The sequence below is a fragment of the Xiphias gladius genome, chromosome 16 (assembly GCF_016859285.1).
Source record: "Xiphias gladius isolate SHS-SW01 ecotype Sanya breed wild chromosome 16, ASM1685928v1, whole genome shotgun sequence".
NCBI lineage: Eukaryota > Metazoa > Chordata > Actinopteri > Istiophoriformes > Xiphiidae > Xiphias > Xiphias gladius.
Genome location: NC_053415.1, coordinates 11,298,322 through 11,321,957, shown reverse-complemented (window position 1 = coordinate 11,321,957; position 23,636 = coordinate 11,298,322). Strand labels below are relative to the sequence as shown.

At 38.8% G+C, this 23,636-nt stretch overlaps 1 protein-coding gene across 1 annotated transcript in view; it reads right to left on the bottom strand.

Annotated features, from left to right (window-relative positions):
- Positions 1–19,906: 19,906 nt before the first annotated feature.
- The window catches only part of cps1 (carbamoyl-phosphate synthase 1, mitochondrial), a 55,934-nt gene continuing 52,204 nt past the window's right edge, over positions 19,907–23,636 (bottom strand). Inside the window, exons 36-38 of the mRNA XM_040148835.1 lie at positions 23,482–23,594; positions 21,363–21,492; positions 19,907–21,239 (exon numbers count right to left, since the gene is read on the bottom strand). Of these exons, the coding sequence (XP_040004769.1) occupies positions 21,126–21,239; positions 21,363–21,492; positions 23,482–23,594 (357 nt within the window). The 3' untranslated portion in view covers positions 19,907–21,125. The remainder of the gene's footprint in view (positions 21,240–21,362; positions 21,493–23,481; positions 23,595–23,636) is intronic.

The following is a 23,636-nucleotide window of genomic DNA, read 5'->3' as shown; positions in this document are numbered from 1 at the left end:
GTCAGACCATTTAAAGTGGTTTGCGTTGTCGTCCAACAGGGTCCTGCTGCCCTACTGACTTATGAGTACACTAAATGAACAAATAAAAATGGCGGAGGACACTGGCGCGCAAAAGCCTAATGCTAATGGGATGATCACACAGTATTAGTGATTATAAGTATTTTGGATTCATCACCCTAGATGGTAAAAGGACCAACAAAGATGAGGCGTTTTCGTGTATTGCATGAAATGAGCATATGATTACATGCTTGACTTCAGCTATCGCTTCTGTTCCCTCAATGGCTTATAAGAATTGCAGAAATGAGAGAAAGAATATTTTACACTGATATGCCGATTCTTTTGCCCAACGTGACTTGCAAAGCAACACACAACAATGATGTGTTGCCAAGCTAGTTTCTCAATTTCCTCAGTTGAGAGGAAAATACAGTTTCCCAGCACAGAGCAAATTGTTTTCACCACCAGCCAGATAACTCACTCTGCTGGTCAGCTGATGCAAAATATTCCAAAAAAAAAGAAGCTTCACTGCTCAAATGCTGTTACAGGAGACAGCTGGTTAAGACTGTGTTGCAAAATCCTACAACACAATGGCGCTAACAATACGCACTTCACAGCAACATCACACATAGACAGACATTAATATAACATGTCATGCCATTAATAATAATTCATAGTTTACCTAGGTAGACAGAGAAGGTTCAGAACATGTTGCACAAATGCAGGGCTATATCCTGGAGCTGGGTGGCAGGATTCAAAATCGTTTTGCAGAAGTGAAACTCTGTTCTTTATGCAGAAAGTATTGGACAGAGACCTGTAGCGCCTCCCAGGGAGAAAGGGTTGAAACAGGTAGTTAGCGAGGTGAGGTGGATCACATATGATTTGCCTGCCCTGCCTTTTATCTTCCACTTATATTAATCATAATCAATCTCTTTAACCCACTCATAGTAACTGATTGTACCTCAGCATGGATGGCATTTAACTCTAACAAAAAAAAAATCATGTGCAGTCTTTTAGTATCCTCACATCAAAATTAATATGATTAAAAAATAATTTAAATTGTCTCATTATATTAATTATCCAACATCTTCACTATTGCATGTTGCATTCCAAATTGATCTCTTTCAGTCATCTCTGTCCTTCATTTTGTATCATGTTTTTTCAGTGCCTTTCTGGTCTCCCACCAGTCCCTCCCTGCATGTCTGTCTCCCTGTGTCAGTGGTGGTGATGGTGGTGGTGGTGGCTGTGCAGGTAGGGAATATGAATTACTTGGCAGGCAGGCAGGCAGTGTTCTGCTTGGAAGGCTGCTGTCAGCATGTTGAGGATGGATGAGGAGAGACAGGAGAGAGATGAAACTGACAGCTCCAGCCAACCTTCATCCATCCATTCATCCATCCATTCATCCCTCCCTCCTTCCCTTTCTTTTACGCTCTTTCCGTGTCTCCCATAAAATCATTGGTCTTTTTTCCTGAGAGCAGGTAGAAAGGGACCTTTGCCACCATTTTTCTGCCAAAAAAAAAGGATGTGAGGCTATGATGCCACATAGTAAACCAGATCAAATTCTAACTATAACGTAATACCTTCACTAAAAGCAACTGATCAAATGTAGTTCACTTCAAGGAAACTTAAAAGTATAATCTAGTCAGAGAAGCATTGGGCTTTTACACATTTGACACGTGATGCACATGTTTATGTTCTACCATGTGCTATCACTGTAACTAAGAGGTGCAAATGATGCACTGAAACTTGTTGGCGCTGTGCACAAAATAACCACTAACTGGGGTTTGCTTTGTTGCTGATGAATACCAATCAGTTCTTCTTTAACTGTGGTTTTTTAAATTTTGAGATTTTTATGACTGCAAGGCTCCATGAAATACCCAAAATGCACTCTGCATTTATTTAATTTCTTTAAAACCTTACTGGACATCAGCAAAGCATTTGATAAGGATCTTTGGACTAAAGAAAAATAATGCAAAGCTGGCAGTATATTTGATGGAATGGTAAGCTACTTAATGATGCAATTTTATGCCAGTATAAGTTGTTGATGCGCCTCATTAGCCATCAGCTTGTAATTGCATTGCGTTCACCAATATTTTACAAAGATTCTGTGGTGTTGTCATTGTCCCTCCTCTTAGTTAGTCTTTTTCACTTTCTACAGACCCCAAAAGAGACTCAGGACTCAGTGTGAAGGGTTTACACCCCCTGTCCAGTCACGGGGTGAGGAGGGTTTGGAGGAAATTGCTGTGGAAAGCAGCTTTTGCCACAACAGCCCTGACATGAGTTGGGCTGTCTGTATGACATGACCCCTGGTTAATAACACAAGATTTGTCCCTTTGAGGTGGTTGTTGCCTCAACAATGCTGAAATCCCTCCATTTCATGTTTAATGATGCACAGCTTTGTAGAAAGGTTCATCGAGCTATTCATGGTTCTTTCTTTTCTCTCTTAATCTGAGATGGCTTCCAGTGTCACACTGTGTTAAGCAACCTCAGCCTCGTTAGCCATCTGATGGGTGCTCACACAAGGGAGAGAAAAGTATGTGGTGGTGTCTGTAGAGGTTCTTGAGGTGAGAATTGAGCCCTTTGCTTTTCCCCCCATTGTCCTGCTACCGTTAGATGTTCTGCTCTACCACTTTACTGTAGTTGAATTGTGTGTCAATAAATTGGAGCAGACAGATTTATACTCATGTAGAGGCTAACAGTTAACACTGTTAGAGGCTACGAGTGAAATTGGAGTATTGTGCTACGCTGCACATGTCAGTTCTCAGTCATTTAATATTATGCCCCTGACACATCTCAAACCAAGATACAGTAATGTACAGCATATAATCATTTGATGTACCGTAACAGCTTGTGATGCGCTGAATAATTGAAAGTCCTGCTCTAAAAACTAGATATAAATATAAGGGTGAAAAAACCCCATAGTAGTTCTTTTGAATTGATTTCTTTCAATGAAGTCTGATAATTCTCACTTACATGCTCCTTCTTTTTTTTTTAATTTTTAGCCCATTTCTTCTAGTTTTGTTCCTTTTTATTTATCCTTTTTCCTGTGCTGTCTCTCTGTCCTCAGTGTGACTCCGGGGCCGATAAGCTGAGGCAGAGGTATCAGGGGAAGCACCCATGCAGGGATCCATTAGGTAAAAACCAATTTCACACAGAGCCAATTTCATAAATATGGAGCATGGGCCAACCTTTAGCCACGCTTGACTAGCTTCTAGAGGGATATACAAAACCATAAACAACAAGCCTGTGCCAGGGCACTCCCTTTAAATGATAGCTGGAGTGTGTGGCATGGACCTAAACACATTAAACTGTAATTTTAACAATTTAATGAGGAACACAATAGATAACTCTTTCACTGAAAATCCAAACAACCCTAATGGAGGATTTGTGATTAGTTAGAGAAATTTAGAACATCCTAATAATACTGTTCACTAATGTACTAGGTGTAAAATGGACACAAGTATTGCTTTTATTTAATTCCCAGCCTGTTTACTATATAACACATTTATCTGGGTTTGATTTAGTCTTTGATTTTCTGTGAAGCACTTGGTAAATTTCTTAAGGTCTTTTATGGATAGTTAAACTATGTAAAAAGTAAATAGAAAATTAATATATCTACATGTATATCGATTTTGGTGTTATTTTATTGTTGTTTTTTTTTGGCAAAATTGTATGTTGATGCTTTGGCAACATTGTTTTTTAAAAAACTTTCAAGTAAATAAAGCACCTTTGAATTTGAATATGAGTTTAAAATAGACAAGATGATCATACAGTACTGCACTACCTACATGCCTATTCTCACTGCTCTTCCCCTCCTTATGGTCCCCAGCGACTCTCCGTCTCTCCAGACTTTCTTTTATATCTCAATTAAAAAATATTTTATGGACTGCATTTATATAGCAGCTTTACTGAGTCATTCACCAATGATCACATTTAGCCTAAACATCAATGTTGGCAGAGCTGTCATGCTGCTTAGCAGTTACTATTGCTCATTGTTCAACCTAGTGCCCAGGTAAATCACAGAGAGAGGTGGGCTTGGTCTCTCTCAATTGTGCTTACTCCATTTTCCCTCTATATTACTGAAAAAGGTGGCTATCTCAAAAAGTTGCGATTATCAAAGAAAGCTAAGAAATTTGAGTGAGGTGATGAGGTCAACAGAGGAGAGCTTAAAGGAGAAAAAAGGATGTCACTATCTCAGTTTAAGTAGGGACCGTCAATACAGAGGGGGCAAAGCTGAGGGGACCATCACTCAACTGGACAGTCCAGGTTTAAGCCTTGTACTGGCTTGAGGAATGATACATTTTAAAAAATTTTCTGTAGCTGACCCTCACCTGCAGATTCTCTGTTGAGGGGCTTCCACGCAAAAATGATTATTACTAATGTGTTATAACATTGTTATAACATTCATATAGTTACTTGATTTGCACCTCACAGTAACATTAAGTATGTCAAGGGGATGGCAGTGATTACTCCTCATGCTACCCAGGTCCTCTGGAAACAGGGTGAGTCTTAATTATACAGTGTCACTCAAAAATATAGTATGTTGCAGGTTGTTTCTCTCCATTTGAAACTTTCTGACAAGCATAAATGATTACTCATTATTACATTTACCCTCCGAGTGAAAATCGGAACTCAAATTAACAGAGTTACAAAGTGCTTTTCAAAATAACCAGCTCACAATGTACCAGTGCAACAAGTACAGGACGCACACAAACACAACACAGCTCATCTCGGGCTTTGAAGTACTGACACACAAGGCCTCATAGGAATCAGAATACCTGAGACTTTAGTGGTGCAGGGATACAGATTTGCCAAGCTCCTGCTGTATGGCAGAGAATTCAAGGGGAGTTGAAACACTTGGGGAAACTTCATGTTTGAAGCCTGCAGCCTCCCAGGCTGACCTCTCTGGTTTGCATTCCCTCCTCTAAACCAAAAGTCAGTATAACTCTTTGCGTGACCAAGATGCCATGTTTCTCCTCAGCTTGTACTGAGGCTTTTAAGAGCCTTCTTTTTGCCAAAGAGTTCTATTGTGATTATAATGATCTGCGCTCGGGAAGTGGTTGAATCTTCTCATACACTCGGCTCATATTTGAAGGTTTCTGTTTCCAGTGGCAGAGACATGTTGATTGCTCACTCTCTTTCTGTGTCAGAGCTCATGACAGAATTCCTTGACCTCTCAAATGAGGGTAAGTCTGAAACATGGCCTCGTGAACTTTAAGATCGAGCTTCAGTAAGGTTCAGATGAGGCTCTCATTATTCAGTAACCTCTGTGTTGTTGTTTCGTGGATGAAAAATTCTAATTTTCCAGCCAATGAATGAGCCTTTGCGACAGTCTGCTTACTTCTGCCGGTATAGCAGTTAGATGAAGGAGTGTTGGCTAATTGCCCATGGGGCAGGTAATCAATACCGTGTGTTACTATGTTATCAAGATCAGAGTTTCCCCCAGCAAGTTGTTATTGTAAACGCATGCACACCCTAAATCTCCTTAGAGTGAATTACACTAGGTTTTCACTGAATGCTACTTATAAGTATTTAATGTGTTTGACTTGATTACTGAAGCCATTGGCAGGGAAAAGCAAACAATTCCTATCACTACCTCCACCTGTAAACTTAAGAACACAACTGGGTTCAATCAGCAGTCACCCTGAAGGCCTCTACAGGGGACTGAACCCAGGCGAATGAGGCTGCAACCCTCATACCCTCCTGCTTTACTTACTCAGAGGAACAGTTTCAACCCTGATAAAGCATAAGGCCCAGAAGACAATACAGTGACCAAATTTTTCACCAATCCAGTTAATAAACTTAATGATATCAAATCCTCAATAGCTGGCTAATAGTAGATGTTTGAGTAAGAGATGATGACTTACTGTGGCAGTTGCCTAACTTTGGTGCGATGTTTATCATTATCTAGATTTAATTATAATACGGCTGAATAAACCACATGCACATCATGATCATTGCTTTCAGTTAAATATATTCTCATCGTTGTGTACAACTGATTCTCTACTTGACCTTTGCGATGGTTGCAGTTATGGCTCCTGAGAGTCAATGTGAGGCCTCTTCCTATGGGGGAAATCAGCAGAAGGTAGGCTCTGCACATTCTGCTCTGAAGAAATGCCCAAACTCATTAACAGCAACCAGAGGGTCTCTGCAAGGAAGAAATGGATGTGACCAGAGAGCAATGAGTTGCAGAGAGACTACTAAAATATCATAGTAAGTGATAGTTATGTTGAAATCGTAGGCATTAAAGTAACATTACAATGGCTTTTATCAGGTGTACACAGAGTACTCTGACGCAGTGTGTTTGACATTACTTAAGATATTTACATGTATTTATATATTGCGTCAATTTTTGGTCGTGTTGAGAAAAGACAATGGCAGAAATCATAAGCTGTAACTGAAAATTTTCAAGAATAATTTAGACTATTGCGTGTGAGTATGTCTTGGATTTTTGCCTGTTTTTTGACTGGAATGTGATTCAAAGAAAACAGGTTTTCTCCCACATTTGAATATAAGGAATATATTAAGAGTCAATAAGCCTCTGTAACTGATTTAAAATATTTTAAGTCATGGTGGATGGTGCTGTAATATAATGGGGGGACTTACAATGTAACAAAAAAAAATACTCCAAGGAATATTGCTGTGTACCTTGCATCTCTGGGTCATTTTATTGCTTGGTGGTGCATTCTCAAAGGTTAGTCAAGTTGTGTTTCCTTTAATCATTCCTTACTAGGCCCACATTAATCAGGAAAACAAGGATACATCTTTCAAGGGGGGAAAGAAAAAAACTGTTGAGCAAAACAGGACAGCAAAACATGATAAAACTGTCAAACATAAATGTGTTAAATGTGTTTGACCCTGACATTATATTTACAAATCGCAGCAGAGCTGTAGACAAGATTTATGACAAAAAAATATACTAAAAGTGCAAGTTTGTCAGATTCAAAGGACCAGGTTTTGTTTTTTTTTTTGCTTCTAGAACTGCCATACATACCAGAGCAGTTATTGGGAGAAATCCACTGATGAGGAGGATCAGGAATTTTTTTCCACTGACAGTAGCCTTAAGAGGTAACATGGTGCGTAATACCTACAAACACAGTTACTACATTGGGTATTGTACTTACATTATAAGAAAAACCCAGTATTGTATTGAAATTTAATGTATAATATATTGTATGTATGAACTGCATATTGTGATGAACTGTAAGCACAGCTTAAAAAGACAGCATTTCTTTCTGTCTGTCTGCTCTGATGTTCTGCTCTGAAACATGTGATGAAGGCTGGAACAGACAGCGGGAGTTGCTAGCGCTGTTTGAGAGAGCTATTGAGACACAACAGCTTTGAAGAGAGAAAGCGGGCAAGATGAGCAGAAGTGGAAACTTCACAAAACAAAAATCATACTGCAAAATGCCAACTGACCTTGTAAAGAAATATGAACCAGGAAAATGGAGCAGTGAAAAATCTTTTTAAATCTCATTTAGTAAAATTACATAGGGTCATCAATTCTGTCACTGACCCTTCATCCTGTAGCTGGCAAATAATCCACTTAGAAATGTGAGGAGTCCAGGGTTAAAAGTAAAGAACTTCAGAGCAGTCCACCAACACAAACGGGATATTTTCCCTTGAAGCAATGTTACAGGACTGCAACTGTAATACCACATATTTCGCCTCACGTACCCCTGTAAATGTTTCTACCAAGAGATGCCTGAAAGACAGATGAACATAGATATACCATCAGTAAATCTTTATTCCATGGAACATCATGCATACAATGACAGTCTCTTGCGGATAGAAGGACTAGAAGTTCTTGAAAAATCCATCAGAGGGAGGGGCTCCCTAAAAGAAAAAAACTGCTGCAAAGGGAAACCTATTGGATTTCTAAATTTGACACCCTAAAACTATATATTCAGGTTTGAATGATATATTATTTTGAGTAATATGATTTTCAATGTTGTCATTATTTCTTTCTCTTTTATGATATCAGTTTTTTGATGTTATTGTGATAGTTATTTCATTATGTTTTATAATGTTTTATAAAATATAATGAGGGGGTTTTAATAGGTTTTTAATACATCTCCTCTCCTTTCTCTGCCTGAAAAACATTCTCTTTTCTTCAATGATTGTCTCGACCAAATCTCACTAACTAACTTCATAGAGAAAATTTTCAAAAGGAACTCCACCAATTGTTCATTAGATGTGGTTCCTGCAAGTGTTAAAGGGCAACATATATCCTTTTAAATTATTAGTGTTTCTAGCTTGCAGAGTGTGTCCCTTCTGTTAAAAAAACAGTTAAAAAACACAACATTTCTCTTTCTGCAATAAAACATTACTAGCCTTTACTCAAGTCAATATTCCCGTCCTTTTTAGAAGCGAAGCTGATATAATGCTAAGAATGACATTTTAATAGTTTTCCATGTAATTTTATTAAGAGCAGAAGCAGGGAACTGTTCAGTGTTGGTTTTATTGGATCTTGTGGCTTTTGACACCGTCGACCACTCTGTTTTATTAGACTGCCTGCATGACTGGGTTGATGTCACTGTTTCTACCCTTGACTGTTTTAGCTCTCAAATTAGACATGCTTTATCAGAACAGGAATTCATATCCTCATCCGCAGATATCAGCTACAGAGTGCCCCAAGGTTCCTTCCTGGGTCCTCTTCTTTTTGTAAATGCTTTTATTCAGCTTTGTAAATGTGACATATAAGACAAGAGTTTTTACAGCTGTTCTAAATGACCCAACTCAAAGGCGAAGGGGAAAAGCCTGCCATCATAGAGAGGGGGAAGACCAGATAATTGTTCAAACAGCCCACATTTTGAAAATCTTTTCCCGAAAGGCATTCATCTTGGCGAAAAAAGTAGTTTTAGTAGTCTTGTACTTTCTCACCTCCACGCACCATGGGCAGTCTCTGTGAAGTGAGACTGCTTGTTGGATCCTCAGTTTCAGAAAGTTACGGAAATTGTTGGAACACCCTTACCCCCCACACAGGCTACATTTCAGCTTCCTTAACCTTCTACAGTCTAGAATGGATGCATGTATCACACAAATACCACATAAGTAGTCTGGAGAGGGAGAAAACAGAGGGAGGGAGGGATGCCACCTCCAGTGAGTTTTAAAGAGGGGTATCATCTGTATTGTAATGAGGGGTAATCAATGAGCACTCTCATCTCATTATGGTTTTTGTTCCCTTACCAAAGCAGCCATTACCCTGTGGGTGCTGCCGCCACTGCTTTACTAACCTGTCATACCTGGTGTGCTCTCCCACTCCCCCTTTTTGCCAGACATAATAAATGTTATTGTTCCCCTTTGCCAGGGAGTGTTACATTGAAAATGGCTGACAGAAGCTGCTTGGCATTGCATCACACAACAGACTACCTCTCTCTCTGTTTAGCCCTTAAGCTTTTATAATCAAGTGGCAGACATTGGACAGCAAAGAGAAGATGAAATTGTTGTTTCCTTTCAAGAGAGGGGCAAATTAAATCAGCTAATGTTGTAAATCAACTATAATAACCTGTATGGATGTTTTACATGGTCTTGTTTAAAAATGGCAAGGCATCTAAGGGTTTTTTTGGTAGAGGGGATAGTTTCAGTGTGGTTCAAAAACAGAGGAGAAGCTAGGGATCAGACTTAACAGTAGCCTATGGTGAAATATTTACTTGGCCTAGATTCATATCTAATGAGATTAAAGAAACCCAGTTATGCAACAGAATCGATGTTAAATGTTTAATGTTGTGTTGTTGTGAACGCACTGGAGAGACCTACACTTGTCTTTAAATGAGTTAATCTTGCCGGTCTCATACAAATCATTTGAAGAGTTTAAACTGAGCTCCTCAAGCTTTCTTTCTTATATATTTCTTATCTGAATATATAAAGGCTGAAATTGCATCACGTCATACCAGTCTCAGGTTTATCCTCCAAAATACCATCTGCTGAATGGCTTCCAATGTTTTACAATGTTGTTGCTATTATTAAGTATGCAATGTTAGGCGGACTTCCACAACTGCCTGATAAGTTAGAAGTTTTCCTCCATATGTTGACGAGGCCTGTCTCAGTGGGAGCTGTTTGGTGATACGAGCAGCACTGAGCCATTGTTCCTACATGTCTCTAATTAGCTGCGAGTTTGCCAGCTCTATTCATGTAGCTTGTCTTAAAGTCCCACACTTTAAGGAACCCACTCAGCACTCATCTGCACAGATCTGTACCCCAGGGCCAGGAAAGGAAATCAAGGGTAAAATATAGAGAACCAGCTTGGTGGGAAAGCTTTTGATGAGCCTAATAATCCAACAAAATCTGTCATTTTCATGAAAGGCTTTTTGATTATGTTTTGGAGACCTTTTTTCTCCTTGGCCGTGTGTCTGTGTCACTAAGGGTGAAGTGGCAGTAGAAGAGTTGCTTTGAGACTAATAAAGCCCTGTGGGCCCTCAGGAAATGTGGCTAAAGTGATTCTGTTATAAAATGTGGCTTTTGTTGTGTCAGTCTCTCTTCAGAGTTTGACTTTACTCATATTCTTTAATAATTGACCACTAACCCTTCCCCAATCAAAAAGGAAGATGATACAGTTGCTGCGGCTGCACAATTTAAAAAAAAATCTACATTAAATAAATAATGTCAGTTACTGTTTTATGTTTGAGACAGTAAACCACTATTAATGTCAATATGCTAATTTTTCAAACCTATCTTGGTGTTTAACTACATCAAAAGTATATTACTTGTAAATGCTTCATATATACCTATATATTAAATCATTATATACCATAATGGATGCATTAATGTGTATGCATCAATTTAATGTTGTAGCTGACAGTAGAAGTTGTTCATACAACAGCGAGGATAATCACACACTAGCTTCCCCATCCATGAATGCTGCCAATTGTGTTTGAACTTTAGACCCATTGAGGTAACACCACCATTCATAATGTATCCATGTAACCATTGAGTAAATGAACACCTTTACTTTATAACTCATTCTTTTCAAGTGAGTGGTGGTAATCAATAGCAGGCTTGTAAAGACAGCTCAGCAATGCTGCCAGGCAAACATTTGACAGATAGCTACAGGTGTGTCTGGAGGAAACCAGAAATGACGTTTGGAATACCTTGTCCTTCTGGAAGTTTCTCCCATCTCCGTCCAGGATCTCTGGAGCTCAGCCAGAGTGACCATCGGGTTCTTGGTTACCTCTGTTACCAGGGCCCTTCTCCCCCGATTGCTCAGTTTAGCTGGGCAGCCAGCTCTAGGAAGAGTCCTTGTTGTTCCACACTTTGTCCATTTATTGCTTTATTGAGGCCATTGTTCTCTTGGGAACCTTAAATGCAGCAGAAGCGACTGTGTCTGTGATGTGACAATCCTGTGTCTGATCTCTGCAGGCAGTTCCTTCGACCTCATAGCTTGGTTTTTGCTTTGATATGCATCGTCAGCTCTGAGACCTTATATAGACAGGTGGGTGCCTTTCCAAATCATGTCCAATCAAATTAATTTACCAAAGACGGACTCAATGTCAAAGTGTAGAGACACCTCAAAGATAATCAAGAGAACTGGGAGGCACCCGAGCTAAAGTTCAAGTTTTGTAGCGAAGGGTGTGAATACTTATGCAATGTGACATTTCAGTTTTTCCTATTTCATACATTTGTGAAAATTTCTAAATTCTGATTTCAATTATACATTGTGGGTTACTGAGTGCAGATTTAAATTTTTTTTTTTTTTTTTTTAGCATAAGGCTGCAACATAACAAAATGTGAAAAAAGTGAAGGGGTTTGAATACTTTCTGAACGCACTCTATGTTTACTAGCTTGTAGTCTTCTTCTATGTCGCCTTTGTTGGTGCATTTCTGCATTTCTTGGCACATTACTACCACTTGCACATTAGTGTAATACGTAGTGTGACACCGCTGGCATGACTGTGTTTCACATCAGCCACATGCACAAGGCAAACAAAACTGCTACATGGCACCACTAGAGTGCAAAACAAAGGGAACTTTTGACTTTTGCTCCTCATGTTAATAAGATAAATCTTAAGCTAAATAGTGTGTCTGTACCTTGTTGTCTACCGTGGACCCAGTGGAAAATTATTGAAATTTTTAATTTTGCCTATGTCTGTTATTTTTTTCTATTTGGCCACGTTGTCATGTCTTAAATCCCCATTCAAACATGGATGTCACAAAGGTAACTTCAGGTAACTGAATAATGGAGTGGTAACAAACAGCTATTGATTCATCATTTACATTCAAAACAGCTATTCATTCTGCATTTGCATTTAAAACTCGTTTTTTTAGGTGTAAACCCCTCCCCACTCCATGGATTGCTGCTGATCTACTCTAATTGTTAATTGTACTAGTTAACACATATTGGAGTGAATGAACGGTTAGAGGCTTTAAACATAAAACTATGAAACTGTGAGTCTAGCTTTCTCTAGTGTATGTTTTAGGGCTTTGCTGTGGGTTAGTGCATTTTTTAACAGACTACACAAGTGCTTTCTAGCTGCACAGTTGTGTGTGATTGTGTGTGGGTGTGTTGGGGGGTGGGAGGCAGCACACCTTGGCTTTGGCATTCTAGAAAGAGGCTGAGTTACAACCTTCACATACTGCACAGGGAACTCTCCCTTACACCACCAGAATACTAACAACAATCCACCACAGTATTTATTTGCCACCCCCTTTTGCTAAACAAGGGGTGTGATTGAGCTTTGGGAAAGTTTTGTTATGATTGCAAAACACACTCTTTAAAGGCTTCCTTCTCTTTGTCTTCCCTTGAGACCAGGGAGGTAAAAACATAACAAAATGGAATATGCCATCACTGCCATTTCTTTTGCAAAGTGTTCGAGCTGTATATTAACAAAGAAGTAATTCAAAGGGGGAATTTAGGTCGGTTCATCAAGCTAGCTTGCATATACAGGGAATTGTGTGTGGCTCAGGACTACAGCAATTAGAATGTTATACTCAGATTCTTCTTTGTAAAGACATTCACAGGTGTCCTGCCTTTTAGACCAGCCAACTTCTGAAAATAAGGATTTAAGAGACACTTACAGTGAGTAGACTCAGAACACCATCAGTCCTGTAAAGTAAGTTGTTATATTGGTGATACACCACAATTGTGGTTCTATTAATTAATTAATTCATTTTAATTTTTAATTTTCAAGTAGTTCGAAATAACTCTGAATAGCAAACTGCATTGTAGATAAGTCATTTGAGAAGTAGATACTATGTTAGTGAACCATTATCTACTGTACTTCCTAGATATTTGCAATTGTCGAAAAGTATTCAGAACCTTTATAGGTAAAAGTAGTATTACAACCATGTTAAAACACTCCTGCATTCAAAATCTCCAATCTTCAATATTGCAATCAATGTTTACTTAATTTAAGAAGAAGTTAAGGAGGGGGCAAAGTACTGTAAAAGTAGTTATTCTGCAGCAAAATGGGCCCTACATACATTAGACAAACTCAGTAAAAAGTACAATATTTCCCTCTTAAAGGCAGTGGAGTAAAATTAAAGTAGTACTAAAATAAAGTCCCTCATAACTGTACTTGAGTGTAATACTTGAGTAAATATACATACCTTTCAGTATTGGATATCTTTGAATCTACTGTATGTACTGACCAGTTTCTTGATGAATTATCCCTAATTAAATCTAAATCAGTGATTTTATGGCACACATCAATAACTACTTTATTATGAACATATTTATTATTTCTGTCAAGTGGTGCATCCATGTACCAAACTGACAGGTGGAGTGCTCTAAAACCTGTTGCCTTAAAACAGGTTCAGTTCTTCGTGGCATGAATTTCACAAGATGCTGAAAATCTTCGAGATTCTGCTCCATGTTGACAACACTGGATCACATCATTTCTACAGATGTGTCATCTGCCAATCTCCTGTTCTACCACATCCCAAAGGTGCTCTACCTGATTCAGATCTGACGACCAGGGAGGCCACACTGAACTCATTGTCTTGTTATGAAACCAGTATGAGACGACTTTTGCTTTGTGACATGGTGCATTATCATGCTGGAAGTAGCCATTAGAAGGTGCTAAATTGTGCCCATAAAGGGATGCTCACGGTCAGCAACAATAATGAGATAGACTGTGGCATTCAAGCAATGATTGATTTCTATAAAGGGGCCCAAAGTTTGCCAAGAAAAATTTCCCCACACAATTACACCAGCCTGGGCTGTTGACACAAGGCAGGTTGGGTCCATGGATTCATGCTGCTGATGCCAATTTCTGACCCTACCATCTGCTGCCTCTGCAGGAATCCAGATTCATCAGACCAGGCTACGTTTTTCCAATCTTCAGCTGTCCGGTTTTGGTGAGCCTGCGCCCACTGCAGCAGGAGTGGAGCCTGACGGGGTCCATCCAACTAAAAGATTGACTTGTTGTGCATTCTGAAATGCTTTTCTGCTCAGCAGTTGTCAAGAGTGGTTATCTGAGTTACCATAGTCTTTCTGTCAGCTCCAACCAGTCTGGCCATCCTCCTCTGACCTCTCCACAGAACTGCTGCTCACTGGATGTTTTTAGTTTTTCAGACCACTCAGAGTAAACTCTAGAGACTGTGAAAATCCCGGGAGATCATCAGTTTCAAAATCACTCAAACCAGCCCGTCTGGCACCAACAATCATACCACATTCAAAGTGGCTGAGATCACATTTTCCCCCATTTTTATGTTTGATGTGAACATTACCTGAAGTTGCTGACCTGTATCTGCATGATTTTATGCATTGCACTGCTGCCACGTGATTGTGATTTTGTTCATTTCTTAATAATCTGGACCAAAAGTCTTGTCTACTCTTGGTCTTTTTTTAACTTGTCATCAACAGCATAGGCTAGTGAGCCAACTACCTGGCTTGAATTTACTCACATGACGTGGACCTGAGCCCTTGTAAGACCTTCCATAACATGGAGGCAGTGCTTTAAAGCTTTGTTTCCCTGTCATCGGCACATGTACATTTATGTGTGACGTCTGTCAACTACTGGCGACAGGACAACTCACTGTGAATGATTCTAAAACTCATGAGGTGAAAAGAGGCTATCAAACAATAGGTGATTGTGTTGTAGCAGCATGGAAACACATCATGGCAATCATTTCTGTACAGATGGCAACTCAAACCGTTTGATGGCCTGGGAAACAATTAAGCTGCAAAATCATTTTGGAAGGAAGTACCGTTACAGCTAATGGGGTAGTGTCTTGCTGTTAGGACGGTATTTAACACACACCAAAACAGAGAAGGCGAAGAGCCGAGGCTTTGTAAAACACTTGCTGATGCTACTGTATACACCTTAAAAGTGTGTGTTAATTTGTGTGTGTGTGTGTGCATGTGAGAGAGAGAGAGAGAGAGAGAGAGAGAGAGAATATGTTTGAGTGTGTTTGTGTGTATGTGGATAGGCACTGTTGGAATTGTTTGAATTACTTATACATAGTGTGATTCACATTAGCTATGAACAACTATAGACATCTGTATACCTATATATATTTATTGCTCTGTAACTGAAAGTTAATGCAGAATCTGAAACACTTATTTTTTTTCTCCTCAATTATTTTTTTTAATATACAGTGGCAAGAAAAAGTAAGTGAACACTTTGGAATTATCTGCATTTATGTATAAATATGTTCTTAATATTCACAGTGTAGGTTGGGAAAAGCATGCAAACCCCTCGGCTAATGACATCAACAAAAGCAAACTGGAGTCAGGAGTCAAAGCAAAGAAACCAGATTGTAAGTGTGGGTTAGAGCTACTTCCATGCCTCAGAAGACAAAAATACCTCAGAAGACTTACCATCAAGAATTGTTGGTTTGCATAAAGCTGGAAAGGATCACAAAGTCATCTCAAAGAGTTTTGATATTCATCAGTCCAGAGTGAGACAAAGTGTCATGAGTCTACCATACACAAATCATGGTGCATAGAGCATGGTGTCCATGGCAGGACAAAATTGAGGAAGCTGCTGCTCTCTAACAAAAAATAAAATAAAAAATAAAATAAAAAAAAACAATAAAAAAAACAACCAAAGAAAACCATCACTGCATGCTTGAGAAAATGTTTTGTGGACTGAGGAAACTAAGGTTGAATTGTTTGGGAGGAACATGCAGCATATGTATGGCATAAATAGGGCACTGCATACCAACATGAAAACACCATCCCAACGGTGAAATACAGTGGATGGAGCATCATCAGTGGGAAACTGAATTCCCAGGTTTATCAAGGAATCTTACAGGATAATGTCAGGGTGGCTGTCTGGCAGCTGAAGCTCAGAAGAAGGTGGGTGATGCAGCATGACAATGACCCTAAGTATCAAAGTAAATCTACAACAGTAAAAACAAAGAAAATCCACCTTTTGGAGTGGCTCAGTCAGACCCCAGACCTTAACCCAACAGAGATGCTTTGGAATGAGCTCTGAGATTCGTTCACACCAGACATCCTGAGAATACAGCTGAGCTGAAGCAGTTCAGTAAAGAAGAATGGTCTATTATTCCTCCTGAACATTTTGCAGGTCTGATTCGCAGTTACTGGAAGCTCTTGGTTAAGGTTATTGCTGCCAAATGAGGTTCAACCACTTATTAAATCCAAGGGTTAACTTACTTTTTTCCACCAGCACTGGGAATGTTTAATGGGTGTGTTCAACAAAGACACTAAAGATTATAATGGTTTGTCTGTTACTAGCTGAAGTACATTCTGTTTGTCTATACTTGCGACTTTGATGAAGATCAGATTATATTTTATGACCAATTAATGCAGAAAACAAGGTCATCCCCAAGGGTTCCACACTTTTTCTTGCCACTGTAGACTTCAAATTTGTGTGTGTGTGTGTGTGTGTGTGTGTGTGTGTTTGCAGGAGATTCCTGAGAGGCAATGCATGTATTACAAACCACTATAGATACATCTTTATTGATCTATAATTGAAAGGTAATGCAAAATCTTTAAAAAAAAAAAAAAAAAAATCACGTCTTTCATAAATAAAACTCGTCAATTATTTTTTGAATATTCCTGTGATTTATTTGGTCAAAACAAAAACAAAAAAAAAAAGGGGGGGCCTTTAACATCACAGTCATCTAAGCCATGTCTGCTCCTCACCTTCATAAATAATTCATTTAGGACAGCATGAAAAACGCATGACAATTAGCCAGGTTTATTTTTTTCCATCAAATGAAAAACAGCAGGTCTCGCTTTTCATGTCAGCTAGAGAAATGCAGTAAAACAGTGCATTATTTAGGATTTCTGGACGCATCCTTCTTCTGTGTAAAAAAAGAAAGAAAATAAGAAAAAAGTAGGAACAAAGTCTGACAATGTCAGTTATTCTGTTTGATTTGACAAGGCATATCTTTTTTTTATTAGTAGGGATAGGTCCGAAGTTTGCCTGCTGTTACTACTTTGATTGACTTTAGTTTCTATTACTCCTTTATTAGCCTCGATGTTGTCTGTATAAACTTTGGCTGCTGAATGCACTGTAATTACTGAAGCTCTTTGAGGATCTGGCTTGCTCTTTTCCTGTCTGTCTGAGCATGTAATGGCACTAACAATACCACCAATAGGCTACAGATGAATTTCAATTAACTCTGGAAATTTAGAAATTATAAATTTGCAAAACACTGAGAACAAACTTGACATAAAAACCTCTAGTATGATAGTGTATGTGTATGTAGTCACAGACACGGGCAAGCAGACACACCTGATAAGGTGTAGGTCCAGCCGTACGTGTGCACCCAAGATACTTTACTGTAATTCTTCTCTCAAGGATCAGTAAAATACAGTCCAATCTAATCTGTAATTAAATCAGTGATTAAATCAGTGATTAATATCATAGAGTCTCACCTCCCAAGTGGGGCGTGGGCTGGACGTGAGTCAAAGATTCTGCTAAGGTGAAATGGACAGGTGTTCTTAAAACAATGAGAAGAACACCTGATTGCTGAAATTCAGATCAACAATCATACTCCTTGTTGAAGTCATAACTCAGTCAAAGCTGAACACAACAGATATAATACACATAAATTTAGATTCGGCGTGACTCACACTTCCCCGCAGATATCGTTATCTCCAATGCGAATCGGGAATAAACATCCATACATGCGCTTAGAAATCATAGAAAAAAGATGTTGTTTATAACTTCAGAACTTGCCTGAGGATCATCACCTTTTTCGGTTTTGGAAACTATCAAAAATAATACAGTGATAGTTGTCTGTATATTCATGGGTAAACTGCAAACAGGAACTGCGTATAGCTAATTAAATGCTTTTAATTATGCCTATTTGCTAATATGTAAACATATATTCACCAAAAGACAGGGCTCACAGTGTCAACACTTGACATTATTGCAGTCCACAGAGTTGACCAGTTGATTTCACCTCTTTATTTTAAAAATCTGACCACTGAAGAGTGTGCTTTTGTATGTGTGTAGTATAGATCTGTAACAGTAACTTCAGATTCTACCAGTTTCTAATCCAGTTTCTATTTTCTTCCAGATCCTCTCCGTGTTCCTCCAGTCTGGGGCCATACAGCTTTACTGAAGTAAAGCAAGTCTTTCACTAAACTTAAAACGTTTTAAATTCCCTTACCGAAAATAGGGATATTTTGGTTCTGCAGTTTGCAACCAAGGAGGGCTTGCTGTCATAAAAGAACTAAGCTCGTGCTGTATTCCTGGAGGGTTCAAGGCCAGTAAACCCAAAACAGAACATTAGTTTTTCATAATAAGAGAGTAAGTTTAAATATAGCAACACTACACTTTAATCAAAGTGGGATTTGCAGACGTACAGCTCCAGACATAAGGGTCTACACCCTGGAGTTACTGTCAGCAATGAACTTCATATGCAGCCCTGTTGCTTGGTTACTGTGCCTGCAGTGAATCGTGACTCTGATGGCCCTGGGCCGTTGAGGTAGAATTAGCTCAAGTGAACTGAATTTGAGACTTTGTTTATACAGAATTTGGTATTCTCTGTGTGTGAGAGCCAGGTGAAGGAAAGCAAAAACATGGAACTTTTCCTTGGAATCATAAATATATTTAGATTTCTCACTCTCACTTGTTCTTTCGCTTTTTCATCTCACATCCTTGGCCAATATCAAAGCCGGGAAAACTGCAATTATAGCACAGAAAATTACACGAAACCAAAAACTGTGAAAATGCTCACTATAGGGGGAATGTAACTGTGCTTGTGGCACTCTTCAACTACACAACTAGTGTGTTTGCAATTCAGTAAACGTTATAATGATGAATTCCCTAGTGGTTTAAACAAGTTCACACCGCTCGCATCTTCACTGACAGAACGTAGCAGCTGGCTGTTTCAAACATCATAAGTCATATGAGATTTGCAGATCAGAAGCGAGCTTCGAAACAGTGGTATAATGTCACTTTTTCTGAATAATGAAACAGTCGACAGGGCTCTGGTATCAGACTTAACATCAATACCTGCCTTCTGGTGGAGGGGTGGACTTAAAGTAACAGTGAGACCAGACTTTTTTTTTTTTTTTTGGCTGTGGCCAGAGTCACAGTGGGATGTGCTATTTGTGGATCTTACACTGCTATAGTGGATGTTGCTTAATCAAAGACAAATGCTGAGGTGTCCCAAGTTACATCTAGAAGCTGAGGCAGAGGAGCCGAAGCTGTTATGCATGTTAATGCATGTCCAGTGCAAACATAACACGCTACTGCGTAGTATCTCTCGCTCTCTTTCTCTCCCTCACGCACACACACCCTTGTTATACTATATTCGTGGGGACCCGTCATTGACATAATGCATTTCCTAGCCCCTTATCCCAACCTTAACAATCTCAACTGAATGCCTAACCCCAACCCTTACCCTAATCTAAATGAGCTGGTGAAAAGGAGGATATAAAGGGAATTTAATAGGCCTAGACCAAAACAACACACACACACACACACACACACACACACACACACACACACACACACACACACATCATGTGAGAGAAGTCTTCCTTATATTTCATATGATTCTTACATCACACAAACATGAACAAATCAACAAGAAACTTTAACGGAGTTGGGAGTTATTTCTGTACATAGCTAAATGTACTTACAATGTGATCTTTTAAAATCCAGAGTAGGTTCAAATGCAGACTCAGTTTGAAACTGACAGTATATACACACATAAATATATGTATATACATAATATATAAACAGATAGTTTTCATCAAATTCAGACTTTAACGATAGGGTAATGAGGATTATTTGAAAAATAAAAGTTTCTTCTTATCAGAAAATGCTTAAGGATTACCTCAATTAAAGCTACCTTATCTAAATCTTTAAAAGTCATTCATATAGTACATGTTTACTATATAGTACATTTTCAACACCATTGTAAGTATAAAACAAAAATATATGAATGAGATCAAATGAGTAAAAAAGGCATTTACCAGTACCATTGGAATTAAAATGAAATCAGGGAGAGCTTAGAAGTTGAAAATTGTCATTGCATGAAATTCACAAAGGCCCAAAAATGAAATGGAAAACAAAGACTATAAACCACTGATCATAAATTAAAACAAAAACAATACCATACAACCACTGTAACACAACAGCAACACTGTCCTCATGGATGTCCTTCAGTGAAAAAAAGGCAGTGTCTTTACCCTCTCTGGTACCACTTTATGATAAGTCGCCTTTAATGAGCGGTTTCTATGTTGTACCCAAAGGTTTTTATTTACGGTTTTTACATTTATAGCTGCAAACTTTAATATTGTAAGAACCCTTTCTTAATTATTAACATTTAGAAGCAAGTGCCCTGCTGGAGGAGGAACACCAAGCAGAGATTTTTCATAACTTGGCAACACAAAAGTTGTTTGTTAATAGTTTACAACTGATCTGTAAAGCATTAGCAAATTGCTGACCATAAATAAAACCATTAGTTACAACTTATAAACCCTTTAAAAAGATACCTTATCACAGTAGATAGTGGTATAAAATTTGTCATGAGGGTTTGGGTTTATCAACATTGTTAATTATTATGCTTTGGTTTAAGTAACTCCCAACAGCCTGCAATTCCTGCCACTAAAATAACACCTTTTTGACACCATGGGATGGGAGAAGAGATACAAAGAATTTTTAAGAAACTATATTACAAATATTTGCTCCCAATTAATACTACTGTTTTACAAAGGGAACCTAAGGGAAAAGGGAGTGGGGGAGAGGGGAGTAATCTCTAGTACTGCTGGCTAGTCCCCCTCTGTTGGCTTTCTTTCTGCCGGTAGTGGAAGAGGCTGGTAGTGTCAAGCTCACCTGCGTAGTGAATTGCTTCCGCAAACAGCTTCACCACCTAATACGCACAGAAAAAAAACATTATGCTGAAGTTCATCAGGTGAGAGAGGCGGCATGTAAATGTAAACTGAGCATAGGAAGCATCTTTTCCCCAGTCAGCGGTAGTGCGACATTTACAGACCTGGTAATTGGTGATGAGGGGAACACCGTGGTCGACAGCCATTCTGCGGATGAGGAAGTTATCCTTCAGGTGACGAGTGTTGTTATTGGGCAAGTTGACCACCAGGTCGATATGACCCCCATTGATCAGTCTATAAAACATACAAAAAACTGTGTCAGCGATCATTATCACAGCAGGAAAATTAAGCCACTTAAAGCACGACATGCAATATTTTCGACAGACGTCGAATGTCAACCAGTGATTGATGAAGAAATTTATCCTAAAATATAGAGGGCCAAAGTGACCCAGATATATTACTTAACTTTGTTTGCCCATACTGTTTCTGCTGGATGTAGAAGTAGGCAGTCCTTTGCAAATATGTTTGCTGTATGACCTTGTTAAGCAAGCAGTATAAAAGAGCTCTGCTGTGAGTTTCTTTTTCTGCCTCCTAGTGGTCAAATATAAACACGCCCATTCCTGGCTCGATCTACTTTCAAAATATCTGGCAAATAATGATATGTCGGTCTATTTTTTAGACTAGTGTAGTCAGTTTCACACATAACCATCATTTAAATTGTTAAAAGGAATGTTATTCCTAGAAGAATTATAGTTTTTTAACTGAGACAAGGTTTAGTTTATTGAAAGTTTCCTTGCATGAAACATTGTTTCTGTCACAGGGAGTTGACAATAAAAAACTCCTTGCCAAAAAGAACTATGAACCTAATATTACCCAGTATTGTAGCTGTGTTTTAATTAATTTGGTTTGCCTCTTTTATATAATACTTATAGTATCTCTCGCTCTCTTTCTCTCCCTCACGCACACACACCCTTGTTATACTATATTCGTGGGGACCCGTCATTGACATAATGCATTTCCTAGCCCCTTATCCCAACCTTAACAATCTCAACTGAATGCCTAACCCCAACCCTTACCCTAATCTAAATGAGCTGGTGAAAAGGAGGATATAAAGGGAATTTAATAGGCCTAGACCAAAACAACACACACACACACACACACACACACACACACACACACACACACACACACACACACACACACACACACACACACACACACACACACACACACACACACACACACACACAGAGTAAAGCCCTGAATTCTCTATAGCCTTTCTATTTGAAGGCCTTAGACAGACAGCATTGAATTAAGGGTAACTTCTAACAGAAAATATTGAGGACAGACAACAGTGACAGCAAAGGTCATGTTCTTTTTTACAAAGAGTTGGCCTCCGTGCCACCTTGCACAGCTGATGCAATCCAGCCTTATGTGTATGTATGTGTGGTTGTGTGTGTGTGTGTGTGTGTGTGTGTGTGTGTGTGTGTGTGTGTGTGTGTGTGTGTGTTCCCGTGTGTTGTTTTGGCCTAGGCCTATTAAATTCCCTTTACATCCTATTTTTCAGCAGCTCATTTCCAAACATGTGGTCCAGATGGCTTCAGTGTAGCATGATCATGACTTGTTTGTTGAATTTTTACCTGCAGTTGCCATCAACCTGTGCTGCTAGAACCTTTAAAAAAGGTTGTTCCTCTATTAACTGAATTATATGCTATAACTTGTGTTTGATTTCAGCAATAACTGGAAGAAATGTAGTCAACCTCACTTTAAGTGTAATTAACTGATAATCCTTTTTTTTTTTTTTTTTTTTTAGCTAAAAAAAGTATTAGTTACATTTTTGGCCTTGTTGTTGGCCATGGCCAAATAAAGACCAAGACACTTCAGCTGCTTTTTTTGATTTCCCTAAACTTGACTTGGCACTGCTCTGATATAAGGCTTTCCTCATCCTCCCTATTCCAGCCCTGGTCTGGTTAATGTAATGACTATGGACTTCAGAGTCTGCTACATCTTCTTTGATCTTGTCAGCATATTATGGTGATAATGAAGGGGATATACCCTTAGATCTTAAGGCAGTATCTTGTGCTGATTAGATATCCCAATTTTGGATCTAATGAATCACAGTTTATGTATTACTTAAGCACTGCCTCAGGAAAACCATAGGCAAGTGTTAGCCTCGAAGTTTTGACTCTGAGTTTCATATTAGCTGGCTTTGTTTCCATGTTTTCATTAATGTGTCAAAAGAATTAAAACATTAATTTAGTATTAAAATTAACATTTCCCAACCTCTTAATACTGGGCAAACTGGTGTCTTCTCCTTTCTCAGTGGGCCAGGCTACTGGGGTGGCAGGCACGTCATTGGCGCACAGCCAGGCAGAAGTGGCTTCAGTAGCATAGAGCTAGATGACAGAAATAAGGCAACAATACAACATATACAAAAT